Source organism: Aptenodytes patagonicus, chromosome 1, assembly GCF_965638725.1.
Source record: "Aptenodytes patagonicus chromosome 1, bAptPat1.pri.cur, whole genome shotgun sequence".
NCBI classification, from domain to species: domain Eukaryota; kingdom Metazoa; phylum Chordata; class Aves; order Sphenisciformes; family Spheniscidae; genus Aptenodytes; species Aptenodytes patagonicus.
In genome coordinates this window covers 58508502-58523757 of record NC_134949.1, presented here as the reverse complement: position 1 = coordinate 58523757, position 15256 = coordinate 58508502, and the positions used below count along the sequence as shown (strand labels likewise).

The 15256-nt window shown below is 52.3% G+C and overlaps 2 protein-coding genes across 5 annotated transcripts in view; one reads left to right on the top strand and one right to left on the bottom strand.

Moving 5' to 3' along the window:
• Positions 1-353: 353 nt before the first annotated feature.
• On the top strand, positions 354-3736 carry MAFF (MAF bZIP transcription factor F). Its single transcript, XM_076337847.1, has 3 exons — positions 354-430; positions 1542-1595; positions 1690-3736. Exons 2-3 carry the CDS (start codon positions 1560-1562, stop codon positions 2101-2103), a joined length of 450 nt encoding a protein of 149 aa, XP_076193962.1. The 5' UTR covers positions 354-430; positions 1542-1559; the 3' UTR covers positions 2104-3736.
• A 1009-nt stretch (positions 3737-4745) lies between these two features.
• Positions 4746-15256, bottom strand: part of TMEM184B (transmembrane protein 184B) — a 32562-nt gene continuing 22051 nt past the window's right edge. For 3 of the 4 annotated variants that reach the window (XM_076337821.1, XM_076337812.1, XM_076337831.1), the window contains exons 5-10: positions 15143-15218; positions 11922-12013; positions 11454-11623; positions 10046-10240; positions 9110-9133; positions 4746-8054 (exon numbers count right to left, since the gene is read on the bottom strand). In XM_076337821.1, the coding sequence (XP_076193936.1) occupies positions 7813-8054; positions 9110-9133; positions 10046-10240; positions 11454-11623; positions 11922-12013; positions 15143-15218 (799 nt within the window). In that variant the 3' untranslated portion in view covers positions 4746-7812. The remainder of the gene's footprint in view (positions 8055-9109; positions 9134-10045; positions 10241-11453; positions 11624-11921; positions 12014-15142; positions 15219-15256) is intronic. The other variant, XM_076337804.1, reaches the window with a different exon arrangement.

Here is a 15256-nt window from a genome sequence, read left to right as displayed (position 1 = left end):
ATCTTTGTGAGGGGCGGGGGGGGGCCCCGCTCTTCTTAAAGCGGCAGCGGCACATTCCGCTGGAGCTGGGTGAGGTTGTTCTGCTCCCGGGCATGGCTACTCCCTGGGCGTGCGCCACCCCAAAATTTGGGGAAAAAACAGCAGTTTTGGAGAGTGGCTGCACTCATACCCCGGTGCGTTTAACACTCTGGTAGCGTGCAAGGCGGGGGTGTCACCCCGGGAGCTTTAAGGGCAGAGGCCGCTTTAAGAGCAGGCTCCGCCCCGCGCGGCGGCGGCGGCGAGGGGGCGGGGCGAAGGTGACGTCACCGCATGACTGTGTTTTTATGAATGAAAAGAATCCGCGGGTGAGTAATCGCGGGGAGCGGGGCTGGAGGCGCCGCCCGACGGCCCGACCCGGCAGCGGCCCCGCGGGGACCAGCGCAGCCTCCCGGTAAGCGCCGGCCGGGGCGGAGGGGGGAGACCCCGCCGGGGCGCCTCCTCCGCTCCCGTCTGCGGCTTCTCCCCCCCGCGGGTCGGCCGGGAGAGGGGGGCGGTGGGGTCCGGCATCGACTGAAGGCCGCTCTGCCGCCGCCGAGCGCGGGGACCGGGACCGGGACGAGGGGGGGGGTGTCCGCGCTTCCCTCCCGAGTCCCGGCCACCGCCCGGAGGGAGCCGCCGCCGCTGCTCCCCCGGCTCCGGCGGCGGCTCCCCGGCCCGGATTGCATCAGCTTCTAGCCGCCCCGGCTCCACCTTCCCCGCTGCTCCCCTCCAGCCCCTCGCTTCCCTGCGGGGCGCTCCCGGCCCCGTCCCGGCCCCCCTCGCCCCTCCGGGGGCTCTGGTAACGGGGAGGGCGCTCCCCGAGGCCGGGAGAGGCTCCCGGCCCTCTCCCCCCCCCCCCCCCCCCCAACCCAGGGGCGGGGAGGGACCGGCCACCGGCGAGGGGACAGGCGCCGCTTCGGTGACTCTTTCCCCCGGGCTGCTGAATCACGGGGAGGCCACTTCTCGCCCGCCCACGCTGCGCGGCCGCGGCCCCGACCCTTCGTCCCCGGAGCCTGCGGACACCCGACCCTTGCGCCGGGAGCCGCGGTGCCCTCGCCCGCCAGGCACGGGGGCGGTGGGATGGCGCCTCCACGCGGGTCCCGGCTGGGTGGCTTCACCACGCTTTCGTCCCGTGGGGCTGCCGCTTTTACTTTCTTTTCAGCCTCGGGCGGATCTCGCCCGGGTTTCCTCCCCGGCGGGAAGCCTTGCCTTCCCGGCAGCCGGGCTGGAGCGTTTCGGGTCCCCTGGGCAGAGCAGCATCCCGACCACCTCGGGGTGGGATGAAGGAGGGATGGGAGGTCCAGCCTTCCCCTGTTGTTGTTATTTTTTTGCAGTCATTATTACTATTATTATCATTATTATTTTTATTACTACGTACTTTTTTAAAGGAGTAGGGATGAGTCACACGGCCGGCGGGGGGGAACGTGGGCACTGGGCAGGGGCCCAGCAGGGTTGGTGCCCTCTGTGCCGAGGCGAGGGGCACGGGCTGGCAGTAACCGGCTTTCCTTCTGGCTGCTCGGCAGGGCCAGCGTGAGGCAAGGATGGCTGCGGACGGGCTCTCCAGCAAGGCCCTGAAGGTGAGTGCCGGTGGGACTGAGGAGTTTGGGGGGGGGGGGGGGGGGCAGGGGTCTGGTTTCGGGGGTCTCAGGCGACCGCCTCTCTCTCCGGCAGGTGAAGCGGGAGCTGGGGGAGAACACACCGCTGCTGTCAGACGAGGAGCTGATGGGGCTGTCAGTGCGGGAGCTCAACCACCACCTGCGGGGCCTCTCCAAGGAGGAGGTGGCGAGGCTGAAGCAGCGCCGGCGGACGCTGAAGAACCGGGGTTATGCTGCCAGCTGCCGGGTGAAGCGCGTCTGCCAGAAGGAAGAGCTGCAGAAGCAGAAGATGGAGCTGGAGTGGGAAGTGGACAAGCTGGCCCGGGAGAATGCCGCCATGCGCCTGGAGCTCGACACCCTCCGCGGCAAGTACGAGGCCCTGCAGGGCTTTGCCCGCACTGTGGCTGCCCACGGGACCCCCGCCAAGGTGGCCACTGCCAGCGTCATCACCATTGTCAAGTCCGGTGCCAACCAGGCCGCCTATTCCTAGTGTCGGCCTCTGTCCCCCGGCGGGGCACGGGCCCCCCGGGGCACCTTCCCCCATGAATCCCCTCCCGTACCCTCTCTGACCTCCTTCCCACCAGGACCTGTGCCTGAAATCCTCCTTCTCCCATCCCTTGACCTCCAGCTCCTCTGTGTAGGGAGAGCTGCTGCAGCGTGGGTGCTGGGGTGGAGGACAGGACCCCACCGGTGGCCCCCCACAACCTCCTCCCCTTTGACCCAGCCCTGTCCTCTGCTGCAGCCCCCCTGGCTGGGCACCCCTCACCCTGGGCGGTGCAGGCAGCAGTGGGGAAGCATCCGATGGCTCCAAGCTGGCAGGAAAACACCAGGTGCCTCTTTTTTGAGGGGAGGGCACAGGAGAGCTGAGTGTGGGCCAGACACTCCCAGGAGCATGTGCCAGGGAGGGAAATGGGGAGAGAGGTTTTGCAGCAAGGGGCAGAAGGGATACAATTGAGAGGGGGGGGTTGGCATCAGCCCTGCAACTTGGACCATGGCTGGAGCAGGGAGGGAGGTGGCAGCATGGCTGGAGCCTCTGGGGATGGAGATGGCGAGGGAAGATGGCAGGTCAGAGGGGGAGAGAAAGTGGCTGCAGGTTGGTGCCTGGTAAGGGTGAGCGGGATGGGAAAGTGCCGTGGCAGCCTGTGGCTGGTGACGGTGACAGAGAAGGGACCCTCGAGCAGGGGAGAGCTGGGGGACGTGAGCGGGTCAGCCCAGGCTGTCGTACGCAAAGGGGAGAAGCAGTGGTGCTGTTTTCCCTCTCTCCATCACGCACATCCTTCACACTTCTTCCTGCCTATGGGACGCTCAGCCTGGCTGGCCGGGTGTCTCTGAAAGGCAGCGGCACCGGCAGGAAGGAAGCGGAGGCAGCTGTAGCAGAGATAAACGCTGTTTTGCTCAGCACAGGCTGGCTTGTACAGACCCACCAAGCTCCCTGGCGCCCCACCACCTACAAAGCCCATGGAAAGGTGCTCCTGGCCCCTGAGAGCCAGAGCTGTGGAGGCAGAGAGAGAGGTGGAGGTGCAGGAGGTGGGAAGCAGGGGTGGAGAGCATCCCTGCTCCTGGGAGCCACCTGGCAGGCAGGTAGGCTCCTCCCTTTGTTTTTCCTCCAGCTTGGATACTGGTGTGGGACAACCAGCTCTTCAGCAGGCTGAAATGCTGGAGAAGAGTTGGGTTTGCTAAATACAGGCAGCAAGGGGGAGGTAACAGGAGGCAGACCCTTGGCATCGTCTGCTGTAGGTGATCCCCCCCATTTCTGCGCCTGCCTGGATATTGCCACGCCAGCCGCCCTCGGCTGCAGCCTCCATCCCTCCCTGGAGAGAGGTGCCCGATGCTCGTGGAGGGGGCACTGTGGTTAGCATCCCCCCACCCCAACTCCTCTTGGGTTTATTTATTGCACGAACATAAGTTATTTTCACGTCCTCTTTGCCATTCCGCCTCTCGGCACAGCCAGGATGTTGGTACAGAGCTGTACTTTATATTTTATATATGCAAATCACATTTTATCTTATACTTATATAGAGCAAAAAAATACTTATTTATTTTCTGACTTACAGTATGTGTCTTACCTGACTCCTCTGTATTTTGTAGACTTTACAAATAAAGCAAGTTCTTTTTTTTCCACAGCGAGAGTGTGTTTGGTCATTCTTGAACTTCAGGACAGAGCTGTGTCTCAGTGAGACCAGGTCTTCTAGCTCCCTCTAGCTTTGCTGCAGGACATGTTCAAGAATGTGTCCAAAAAAGATGGGATGAGGGACAGCTCATGACTTTTTAGAACAAACACAGATTTATAGTCTCTGGAAGAAAAGGGGCTCAGTAAGCAAGCTTAATGCTGAACATCACCCCCCAAAGTGCTTGCTTTCAGGAGCAGTTCAGCTGTGATTAATCAGCTTTTCCTAGGAAAGATAATGCTTTTCACTAGAAAAACTCCCTCAGACCTGATGCAGGGCAAGAGGCAGCCGTACCCAAAAACTTCCCTGCCAAGTGACCTCACTGCCTGACTCAGGAACAGTGAGGAGGAAAGCAGGGAGCTTGTGTCTGTGGGTGGCAGGAGAAGGGGAAGGAAGTATGGCAGGTGCCTTACACAGAGGTGAAGCCAAACCTCCTCCCTGGGGAAAAGCCACCCTTCCTCAGAGCTGAGGTGGAAGCAGTGAGCATGTTCCCCTGACGCCCAGGCAGGCCAGGTCCCTGCCTCCCAGTGCTCGCATGGTGGTTCTGGGTTTTACATTCACGTTCCCTCTTGCCATTGCAAACTGCCCCAGCCCCACCACCACTCACGGAAGAAAAGGCCAGAGCTGCTGTTTGCTGGGGCCCATGTCACAGAAAGCAGTCCCCCTTCTCCCACAGGTGCTTCACACTGAACACCCATGATCAGGACTCATCTCTACTCGAGGTTTTTGCCAAATGGGTTTCACTCCTGCCTGGGGCCATCAGTGATGTGTCCGCCCCAGGCTGCTGTAGCACTGCTTCTCCATCAGCTCCTGCGTACACAGACGGTGTGAAGCTTTCCTCACCAGAAAAGGACTAGGAGGACAAGACATACTGACCCACTAAGCCTCAGCCCCTGCAACGAGCAAAAACTCAGAATCAGTTCAGAGAAGTCACCCAGACAGCACCACACAGAGGCAGCTTAAGTACAATCTATATTCTCTCTATATTTTTATTTGTCATCATATTTGCTCATTTCTGCAGAGTATAACGTCACAAAGACCAAAATAGAGAGAGCAGCTTGTCGCTGAGCTCACATCAGTTAAACACAATAGGTACAAAACTAGGTGACTCTGTCTTATTTATCATACATTTTTTTTTTCAGTCGTTTATATACAAAGAACTACTCTAGATGGAAAAATAATAAACAAATCCCATGGGTATGTTACATGGTAAACAAAAAGGAAAGAAGGAAGGAAGGAAGGAAGGAAGGAGATGTTCGGAAGCAGGTGAGGGAGAGCAGCTCCAAGGGCCTACTCCTGGAACCAACATGTTTGTTGGGGCCCTGGGCTACCGAGAGCAGACCTGCAAGACCACAGATGCCTTGGCCTCCTTGGTCTCAAGCTCTGGGTCTTATAAGATATTTGTTCGTCCAAGCCAGAGCAGCTTCAGAGCCAGTCCTTGCTCTGGCATTTGCCTGTCATGAGGGAGAGCAGGAAGCTCAGAGATTATTTTGTGTGGTGTTAAAAAATACATATGTATATAAAATTATAACGCATGGCAGCTGGCTGTTGTTTGGGTGCTAGTTCTTCACCAGGCTTCTCCAAAGGCAGCTAGTGCAAAAGGGTTACACTTTAAACCACTACATACAGGAAGCTTTGAGAATATCCAGATCCTCTGCACAGCATATATATGCAGCACACATTTCAAAATAAATTTTTAAAAAATGCTTCCCCAAGCCTGGATCACCTTCAGCAGGGCAATCCCAGAGACTTCCGATCTCGGCCACCCAACAAAGATTGGGGACAGTCACCCACTAAGTGACATTGGGACATTATCAAGGCCTGCAAATGCAAGGAAAGGGGAGGAAGGGATCACTCCCCATGCCCCACTTTCCTAAGAGAGAGGGGAAGTTTAAAATAAATACCTCATGCTAAAGGACTGTTAATCAAAGCCATGGAAGATGGAAGGAAAGCCCATTCAATCTTCAGCCCTGCTTTCCAGGCAGCTTATGGCATGAGGAAAAGGAGTTTTACACCAAGCCCACACAAAGCCTGGCAGCTAGCGTTTGCACGTCCATTTAAGCAGCAGATTTAGGAAAAGCAGTAACTAACTGCGTGGCATCGCAGGCTGTGTGCAAATGGGGAAATCCAGCAGCAGAGAAGCTGCTGGATCCACGGACCCTGCCTCCAGCTCCCTCAGAGTGGCGAGTATGGAAGGAGACGCTGTCCTTATGCCTTCCCCCATCTTACCCTCACAGCAGGGAGCAAACCCGTCTCTCTCCAAGCCCTTTTCCCCCTGCTCCTGACCACCAGCTTCTGGCAGGGGTGCTGAGGAAATGAGGTGCTCTTCGCTCACAGTCACTTCCAAGAAAGTGAATGAGCTAGCACATAGATTAGGATACAAGAGGAAAGGTAAACTCCAGGCAGTAAACCGGACCCCAGTTCTCCTAGCAGAGCAATGAGGGGCAATCTGGAAACGCGCAGGTCTGCTGATGGCAAGGCAGGCATCAAGCGGGAGAGGAACAGAGAAACTACAGCCAAGAACACAGCGGCTTGCTCCAACCTCTCCATTTTGCATCCTGCTTGGGGGTAGGGGTTTCTGATCTATGGCACTTGAGTGTGCTCCCCCCTCCTCCCCCAGACAATTTTAAGCAAGCAAGAGGCATTTCCTGGTCCCTGAATAGATCTACAGAGGGATCGTTTTTATTTTGGCTCCATTAAATACCTAGGGGCCAATCCAAAACCCAACAAAAGCAAGGGGAAGCTTCTTTTCCAACTCCCGTGGATGCTGGCTCCACCCTTGATAGCATCGCATTTGCTGCAGGGCCTGTGAAGGGTGCAGCAGCAGCAACTGCTGCCTGGGAAACTAAGAGGGACAATTTTAACCATCCAGGTCATGTCAGGTTTCAAGTCTGCTCCAGCTTGGCCCAGAAGAGCTATGGAGATAAAAAACAAAGGAGTGTGCAGCATCTCTTCCTGAATACTCCAGCCTAAGGACAAAACTTGTGCAGCTCACAGGGGAAGTCAGTGATGACAAGCATGGGGAGAGCTACCTGTGAGAGACCAGGACCTGCTCTGGCAGCTACCTGGTGCAATCCACACCTTTAAGAGCGACAGCTATGTTGGTGGGGGACAGGAAACAAGAAGAAAAAACCTTTTAGTGTTTACGTATCTTCCTTTCCCAAAGAGGGATGAAAGGGCCAGAGCTCTACAAACTTCCAACACCCTTTATGGCCAGTCCTCAGTCTTGTTAGCAGGAGACACGCTCCAGGGAAGCTTCTTGCCACAGGAACACAGGGGAGATAGGAAGCTTGGACACCTGGTGATTAGAAAACCCCACCCTTGTGAGACAGTAATTCCATCCCTGCTGAGCTTCAACAAGCATCAGCTTTGATGGGGAGCAGGGGGGATGCAGGGAGCAGAGGAAGAAAGTCCTGTCCTTTTCCCTCTTGCTCACTCAAGTACAGGACTGCAGAACCAGGTGCTTAGGAGGGTGGGGGCAGATGTTCCTTACCAAGCATTCGAGGCAGTGGCTATAGAGAGACCAATCTCTGGTCTGGTCCTCAGGAATGCTTATCACTGCATCCTAATCCCATTTCCTAAGGATCACAGAGATGTTAGTAGCAGGGAGCTGGGGGAGAAAACTGTGCCTACATCAACCATTCAGGAAGAGGAATGCAAAGCAGTTGGGTTGTCCAGTTGGAAAAAAAACAAAAACATTTTTGGCCACAACTCCAGACTCTGGCCAGTCATGCTCCACACCAAGCCAGGCAGGTGTGGGAGGCCAGAGCCCCAAACCCTGGAACTTTGCTTCAACTAATTCCAGTCGATCACTGCTGTAAGGAATGGGCTCAAGAATGGAGTCCTGGCCATTCCCCCACCTCCGCACTGCTCACTGTGTCCGTACCCACAAAAGCTAATGGGAAGTGCCCACTTCTACAATCTGCACTCTCTAGGAAGTGATATGACTTGCGTGTTTCTGCTTCAATAAATTAAAAAAAATAAAAAACAACAAAAGAAGGAAAATTAGCCTGTGCTGGCAGTTTCCCCTCCTAGAATTCATCGTCAGAGCTCAGCAAGAGTGTCTTCTCGTTGTCACGGGCACCCGAGCAGCTGTGGGAGCGCGAGATAACATGACTGCCGTTGCGCCAGGGTGGACCATGCTCCAGTGTTGACTGCTGGGTGTACTGCTGGTAGGCCGGGGAGAAATTGTGGATCGCATCTTGGACAATGTCGTGGGGGTTCATGGTCTCCTTGAGGCTGCTGGAGATGCTCTTCATGGGAGCACAGCGACCTGTTGGGGTAAGACGGGGAGGGACAAGTGAAGAATACTGCTGCCTTCCCCCACACCCCTTTACATGAAGGTAAGGAGAACAGGGAACATGCACTCCTAGATCCTGCAGAAGTTACTTTACAGACTTCCTTAAGCAGCTGCTGAGGAAATGCCACACAAATGGTGTCAAGTTTTACCAGTAGTGCTCCTAAATCCAGCCACTGCTAGCCAAGTGAATCCACCTCAGCACCAAATGAGGGACATGCCATGAGAATGGGACATACCCACAGCGACAACCTCCACTACACACTACCTGTGCTGGCTTGGGTGTGCAACGAAGACAGTCAGGTAGGGAGGTGCTCCTGTAAAGTGTTTCAGAAGACAAAAACTAAGGAAATTGTAAAAATATAGGAGAAATGGCATTTGCCATTCCCTCTCACTGGAAGTTAGACTGATAGGTGGTATTGAAGTGCCCACAGGAAGGAGATCATAGAAGTGGAAAGCAGCACAAAGGAGGGAAAGAAGGGCAACAGGCAGTACTAGAGGCAGAACCACCCCACGGGTGGAGGGTGTCAGTGATACCATGAAAGAAGCAACAGTTGGAGATTGTCCCACCCAAGTGCTGGGCACAGAGGAAGGCTCTGTGTCCTTCTAGGAGCTGCCATTTCTCATGGCTTCTAGGTCCCATCTCCAGCGTGGGCTTCTGGCTCTGCTCAGTCCTGGGGATGAGCTCCCCGAACGACCAAAGCATGCTGATCATCTGTGGCAATTATGAAAGTGAAGGGAGGCTGGGGTGAGCGAGCAAACCGTCTCCTTTGAGAGCCTGTGCAACTCTTTGGAGAGAGATTCACAGTCCTGACAGAAACGCTCTGAAGCTAGGTGTTATGCCACTGCCCACGGGCTGTTTTACAACTTATCCAGACAACCCTAAAGCAGCTGTGAGGCAGTCGAGTTACAGACCTACAAGGAAGGGGGAACAAGCGACAGAGCAGGCAGTAGGCAGGCTGGGAATCAGGACACAACAGCATCCCAGTTAAAAACCAAACAGAGACAAACACAGAGCATGCTGTACCTACCGTATGGTCCATATGATGGAACAGCTGCATCAGGGACCAGTGGCCAAAGCAGGGGAGAGATAAAAGGGAGGGGAGAGAGAGACAGAGAAAGAAGGAAAGAAAGAAAGAAAGAGAGAGAGAGGGAGGAAATAACAAGAACTGAACAAGACCCACCACCGAAACATCCCCCACTGTACTAGCCAGCAGTTTACCCTTTCATCACCCACAGATCTCATCTCCCCCAGCTGCGGCCACTGTCCTTCCAAAACCTCTGGGGCTGGCTGGGATGGAGGGATCATCTACATGAACACTGCCCAAGGGCTGCTGTCTTCCCGCACCTCAGCGCAGACTCCTCCCAGCAGGAAGGAACCCCATTATTTGGAGAACACTGAATGTACTTGCATAGACCGGGCATGAGAACCCCCTTTTCCCAAAGATAACATCCACCTCCCTTTTCCCCGGAATAAGACTTCTAGCAGCCCAGCCCTCACAAAGTCGTTACAGGAAGATCCTCCTCCTCCAAGCCAAACATATTGCCAAAGCACAGCCTCATCTTCCCGAGCCAGATTCAAAACAGAGCCTGTTTCAGGCCCTGTCCCTCCTGCCTTCAGTCTGTTGCACAATCTGGAGCAATGGAGTTCCCCTTTGGGGAGACAGGAAGAAGGACAAACACACTCTACTAAAAGGATGCAACTTCTAGCAGCCCACAGGTCTGCAACAAGCTGTCGTGGGTGGCATACTGGGGAACTGAAAAGGGAACAACGCAATTCAGGCAAGGTTTCTGCCCTGCAGAGCCATTGCACAATGAATCTGTTCAGACACCACGGAGGAGGGGATGTGATGTTTTCCAAGCGTTCAGGTTGAGAGTCATATCAGTGTGTTGGCTGCCAGAGGGACCAGTCTTCACCCAGTCTCGCTACCAAATAGACATGCCATATGCACTGGCATATTTCCTACCTTGGGCGTCAAGTCTCTTGTCCACATACACCTTGTACGTGAAGGCATGGCGTAGGGCGATGGCTGCAAAGAACATCTCCACGCAAATGATGAAGTCCTGATACCCAGCAGCTACTGTGCCTTCACCCACAGACACGCTGGCAGAGTGGATTTTGGGGATGGCACCACACTTTTCCAAGATGGCCAACAGCATCCCTAAACAAAGCAACAATCTCATGTAAATGTGCAGAAAACATGATTGCATACTAACTGCGAGGAATGGAAACAGCTGTCTGTGCTGTTGCAAACCCATTTAACACCGAAACTACCGAGCGGGCTAGATACTCCCATCTACACTCACCCATAAAACAGAGAAAGGAGGAGTAAATGAGACAAATATGTTTAAGCAAAGAATGTTCAAACACTGACCCTCTTCTATTCTCAACTGACAGATGATCTCTGGAACTAGCTGCTGCAGGTCTTAATCAAGTCCAAAAGGGTAAGAAGCAGTCAGATATTTCTGTGCGCGATCTCAAAACCTCTACTAGCTGGAGCAAAAATTGAGGTAACAGAGCTTTTTACTTTAATCATGAAGTGTTTTTGACACACCGTTGCAAGGAAAATGTTTCTTCCTGTCCATAGCCAGGTGGCTTTAGAATTCCAGAGAAGGCAGAAAGCACATGACCAGATGGCTCAAGATGAGAAACTAGACAGCTTATTAGTTTGTAGACAGGGAGGATGGGCCATACTCCAACAGCCTAAATTCCACCTAAGTTCCTACTCGATTAGTCTTTGAAGTGCAACTCAGTAAACCTAAGCAGGGCATTGAACAGGGAAATGCTTAGAGCCAATTAGTAAGAAGCACTAAGCTTAGGTGGAATTTCAGCTTTCTGAATGTGCCTCTGCATCATGTGTACATAATTCTGAATGTCCTTCCGCTTGGTGGTGGTTCTGTGGCAGCACACGCTGCATTCAGCCAGCTTGCTGCTTCACATGAATCACAGACATACCATTAAAATTTTATTTATAGAGCACTAAAAAAAAAAAAAAAGTACTAAAAATTTTTAGATGTGCCACTTTAATCTATAAAATGGCAGCATGCAGATAAAATATTGGCAGCTTGTGCTTTATGATTGTTTCAGGAATGCAAAGGACTCTTCATCCAAATAGCTAATTTTACCAGGCAGGTATGTGCATGCACATGCACACACACAGAGATAGTGAGGATTCAGGAGCACAGAAACAAAGATGAAAATGAGCAAAACAGGTCTCCCAGAGAAAAGCAATGAAAGACTATAAAACAAATGTAACAAAAATAATACAGAAAGACATTCTGGCTATTAAATCAGCATTTGCTCTATCAACTCTAGTGTCTGAGCCCCTGCAGAGAGCTCTTTGTGCCTACCAAGGGAAGGGAAAAGCAGCTCACCTTGCCAGAAGGACAGGAAAATGACAGACTTCACCATGAAGAACTTAAGGACTGGACTATAGGGACTGAGCAGTTCACGTGTGGCGAAGTAGAAAAGGAAGAGGGCATACAGTGCCAGGCTGACAGAGATGTTGTAGATGATCGTCACGTAGAGGTAGCCACTGGTTACACTGAAAAGAGAAGATACATGAACGCCTGAAATTTCAGCATGATCTTCTCCCCTTGCCGCTGTCACTGGGGAGTAATAAGACCCGTTTACTTCCTGCCTTCCTGTCCCACTCCCTCCCCCAAACCAAGGTAGAAAAAACCTGAAACCAACAGGCTTACCCCTGCCCTCTTTTCTCACATGCATATTCAGCCCGTGTTGCCCCCCTGTCTTTTCCCACGGCCCAGCACACACACAGACCATAAGCACAGCTGAGTATAGAAGGGGCAGCCGAGGCCTACATGACAGACAAACAAACTTACTCAAAGTCACCATCCTGGTACTTGCCGAAGGCCTGAAGGATGACTGTGCTGATCGCCATGAGGGGCTTCACCACACAGAACTGCAGGGTAGCCTACAGAAATGAGAGAGGAGGAATGAGAAGGCAGGAAGTATAAGAGGCCAAGTTCCCGAACCAGCACCATGATGGAGTGTCCACTGGGACAACTCAGCAAGGCAACACAATCCAGCCCCAAGAAGGAGTCTGTCCCCGCCACTTGCTAACTGATTGTACTTGAGGACTGCAGCATCCAAAAAGAGATAAAGGAGATTCAGATGAAGTATGTGTGCTATCTACTTGTCCATAATGGGAAGAAAAACCTCTCTGTAGATTGGTTCCTAGAAGCTGCTCAGCTGCTCTCTTCCAGAGCTGTTTTTCATAGGCTGTGCTGCAGCACATTTATGCACACTAACAGCATGAAAAACAAAAAAATCCCACACTGTGCTATGGTACGGACACAGCAAGTTTATCAAAGGGATATTGGGGAAGGGAAGCAAACTCCAATCCATAGTTGCCATAAAGCTAGGCAAGAAGGTCCCCTGGATAGGAGAGGAACCCAGCTCTCTGAGGAGGAATTTTGACAACTGCCACCATATTAAGGCATTTTGTATACACAGCAATGTGTGCTGCCAGACAGAAGAGCTATTCCCTTCTCACCCACACGACCTCTACCGAATCTCCCCAAAGGCTCTGTGGCACTTGGGATCAGTTCTACCCATTCTGCCAGTAAAAATCACTGCTCCTATTGGGATGACTCCTCTCTCAAAGCCACCCCATTCTTCGCCTTTCTGGAGACATTGAACTTCAATGTCCTAAGAGAATGGAGGGTTGTGACCCTAAAAACGTCACCTGTGTCTCCCTGAAGGAGGCTGGAAGAACCTGGGCAGGTGCTGACCTGAGCACATATGGGGAGGGCTGTGTATGGAAAGAAGGCAAAACCAAACAGGAATAATTGCTTTGGATACGATGCAATTTGTTAGTGGTCATAAGACTTCAAGGAGATTAAAAACCCCAGCACATGCCAGTTAGTGAGTCACTGTAAATATGTGAACTGGAAAAGGTCAAGCTAACTGGTAAACAACTCTGTCCTCTAAGCTTCCCCTCCTTCCAATCTGGGGATGTTTTAACCATTTCCCTGCAATCCAAACCACCACATCCTATTTTTAATTGCTTCCCTAGAAGATGCTAGAGCATACCGGAAGCACATGGATGGTGTGTGACCCATCTGTGAGGGTCACCAGACACGGATCCAGTAACGAATCTTGATCAAGACATCTTTAAGGAAACAAGCTGCCCAGATTTTACACCGCAGCCACCAGCACCCCACCCGACTGCTGGAGGGCTGCAGGCAACGCAGGCAGACTGACTGACTCACAGCAGGCACCTGCCTGAGAACAGCTTGGGGTGGGGGTGAAGATAGAAAGAAGGAATGGTTATAACACACAGATTCCTTCAGGATGAAAGGGGCTGGAAAGAGCAGAACATGGGCAGGTGGTGGTGGGAGGCAACAGGAGTGCTGGAGATGCTGAGAGCAGGGATAAAATGGGCAAGATGCTCCTTCCAGCACATTCCTCTTCCTGATCACCACGATGGTGGATACTGCACAGATCAGCACTGAGATTTGCTCTATTGTCCTTTTGCAGCAGCCTACCCAGGAATTTGCCTTGAAAGGTCTTCCTCAGCAATCCTGGAAGTCTAGAAGTACTAGAAAGTGAGTCTTGGTGCCGAAGATCTCTCACCAAGGTAATATTTAAGCTTGAGCCAAGAAGGACGGAAGTACTTAAACATCCCTTTGCAAGACACCTCCCTCACAGCCTCCACAGCAGAGTTAGCAGTTTGCATAGGGCAGGACTGACTAGAAGAATTGCTGCCAGATAGCAGCAAAGCAAAAGCAAAATATCCACCTAAGCCTGAGTTACCAAGTGAGCTGAGGATTTGTGGAAGCAGGCAGAATCACCCCCATAAAAGTGCTTCTAGTCTTCATTGCTGTGAAAAAACTTTCCGAACAGCCAGGTGCAACCCATGTGGAGGTAACCGCCAGAGGCTGTGGGACTTGAGAAACAAGAGGTCTAAGGGAAATTATTTCTCCAGCACTCATTCACCTTGATGAGTGTTATGCTTGCTTCTGACATATTTAAAAGGTAAAAGTTAACATTAGGAGCAAAAAGAATAGATAATGCATTGAATCAAACATGGGGTGTACAAATGAAGCCCAAGAGAAACAGGTGAAGCAGCATACTGGGAGCAGCTTAGAAAATAAAGTATCAGGGAAGAAAACAGGAAAGCCATGAGGAAAGAATATGCGACAGAGACAAACAGAACAGAGGAAAGAAAGAAGTGGTCCTTTGAAAAAGGCCAATCATACTGCAGAGATTAACACTGGATATTACTATGAGGCTACACTGTACCTTTGATGTTCCTGCATATTGCTAAAACACAGAAGATGGGGCATGATGTGGAGGAAAAGCCAGGGCAGATATCTAGACCCATGACTGGAATTACAGTGACCTGAGCCCTTTCAAAGAACCAGACCTGCTTCACGCTGTCTCCAGAGAAACCTCACATGTTCATTTCAGCAAGTGAGCAAAGCCTTGAAACTCACCTGCTGTTTCATGGCAGACAGAGGTGACTGACCTGGGATGAGCAGAGGAGGGCTGTATCAAGGTTTAGATCTCCCCCATTCCCTCCCCCTCAACATACCCAATTCAGCACAGACAGACACACATGGTGAGCAATACTCAGTTCCTCCTACAAAGCATTGTGTCACACTTAGCCTCCACCCCCTCCTCAATTCCAAACCACAACAGCAGCACTGGGAATTCAGGAGGCTGTTACACAACTGTGGGGTGTCTGCAACACACCACAGCCATCAATTTCTTAAAGTTGGGACCTCTGCAATTCAGAAAGGGAAGAGGAAATCAGAATTTCTTCCCAGGGCTAACATCAGATCCAGGAGATAAATTGGGTCTTTTGCTAAGGCCTTCCTGATGTGGGGTTGAGTAGAAAACGTTAAGATCATTCAAAACAAACCAGCCAACCCCGAAATACCCCTTCTTCTTAGCAGTCTGCAGGCCTCTCAAAACGATATTATAAATTCCCCCCAAAGGAGCGCTCATCTCAGAAGTTCAGCAGCAAAAGACACCATTGCCACCCACACACACTTCATTCATTTCTAGAGGATGGCACAGCTCCTCCAGCCCATACCTGTTTGCAGAACCTCAGGAATCCAATCGAATAGGTCTTTCCCCACAGGCAGCAAGTCCCGTATACACAGCTGGACCTGAAAGAGCCAACACAAGATGACAGGGTTCAGAAGCA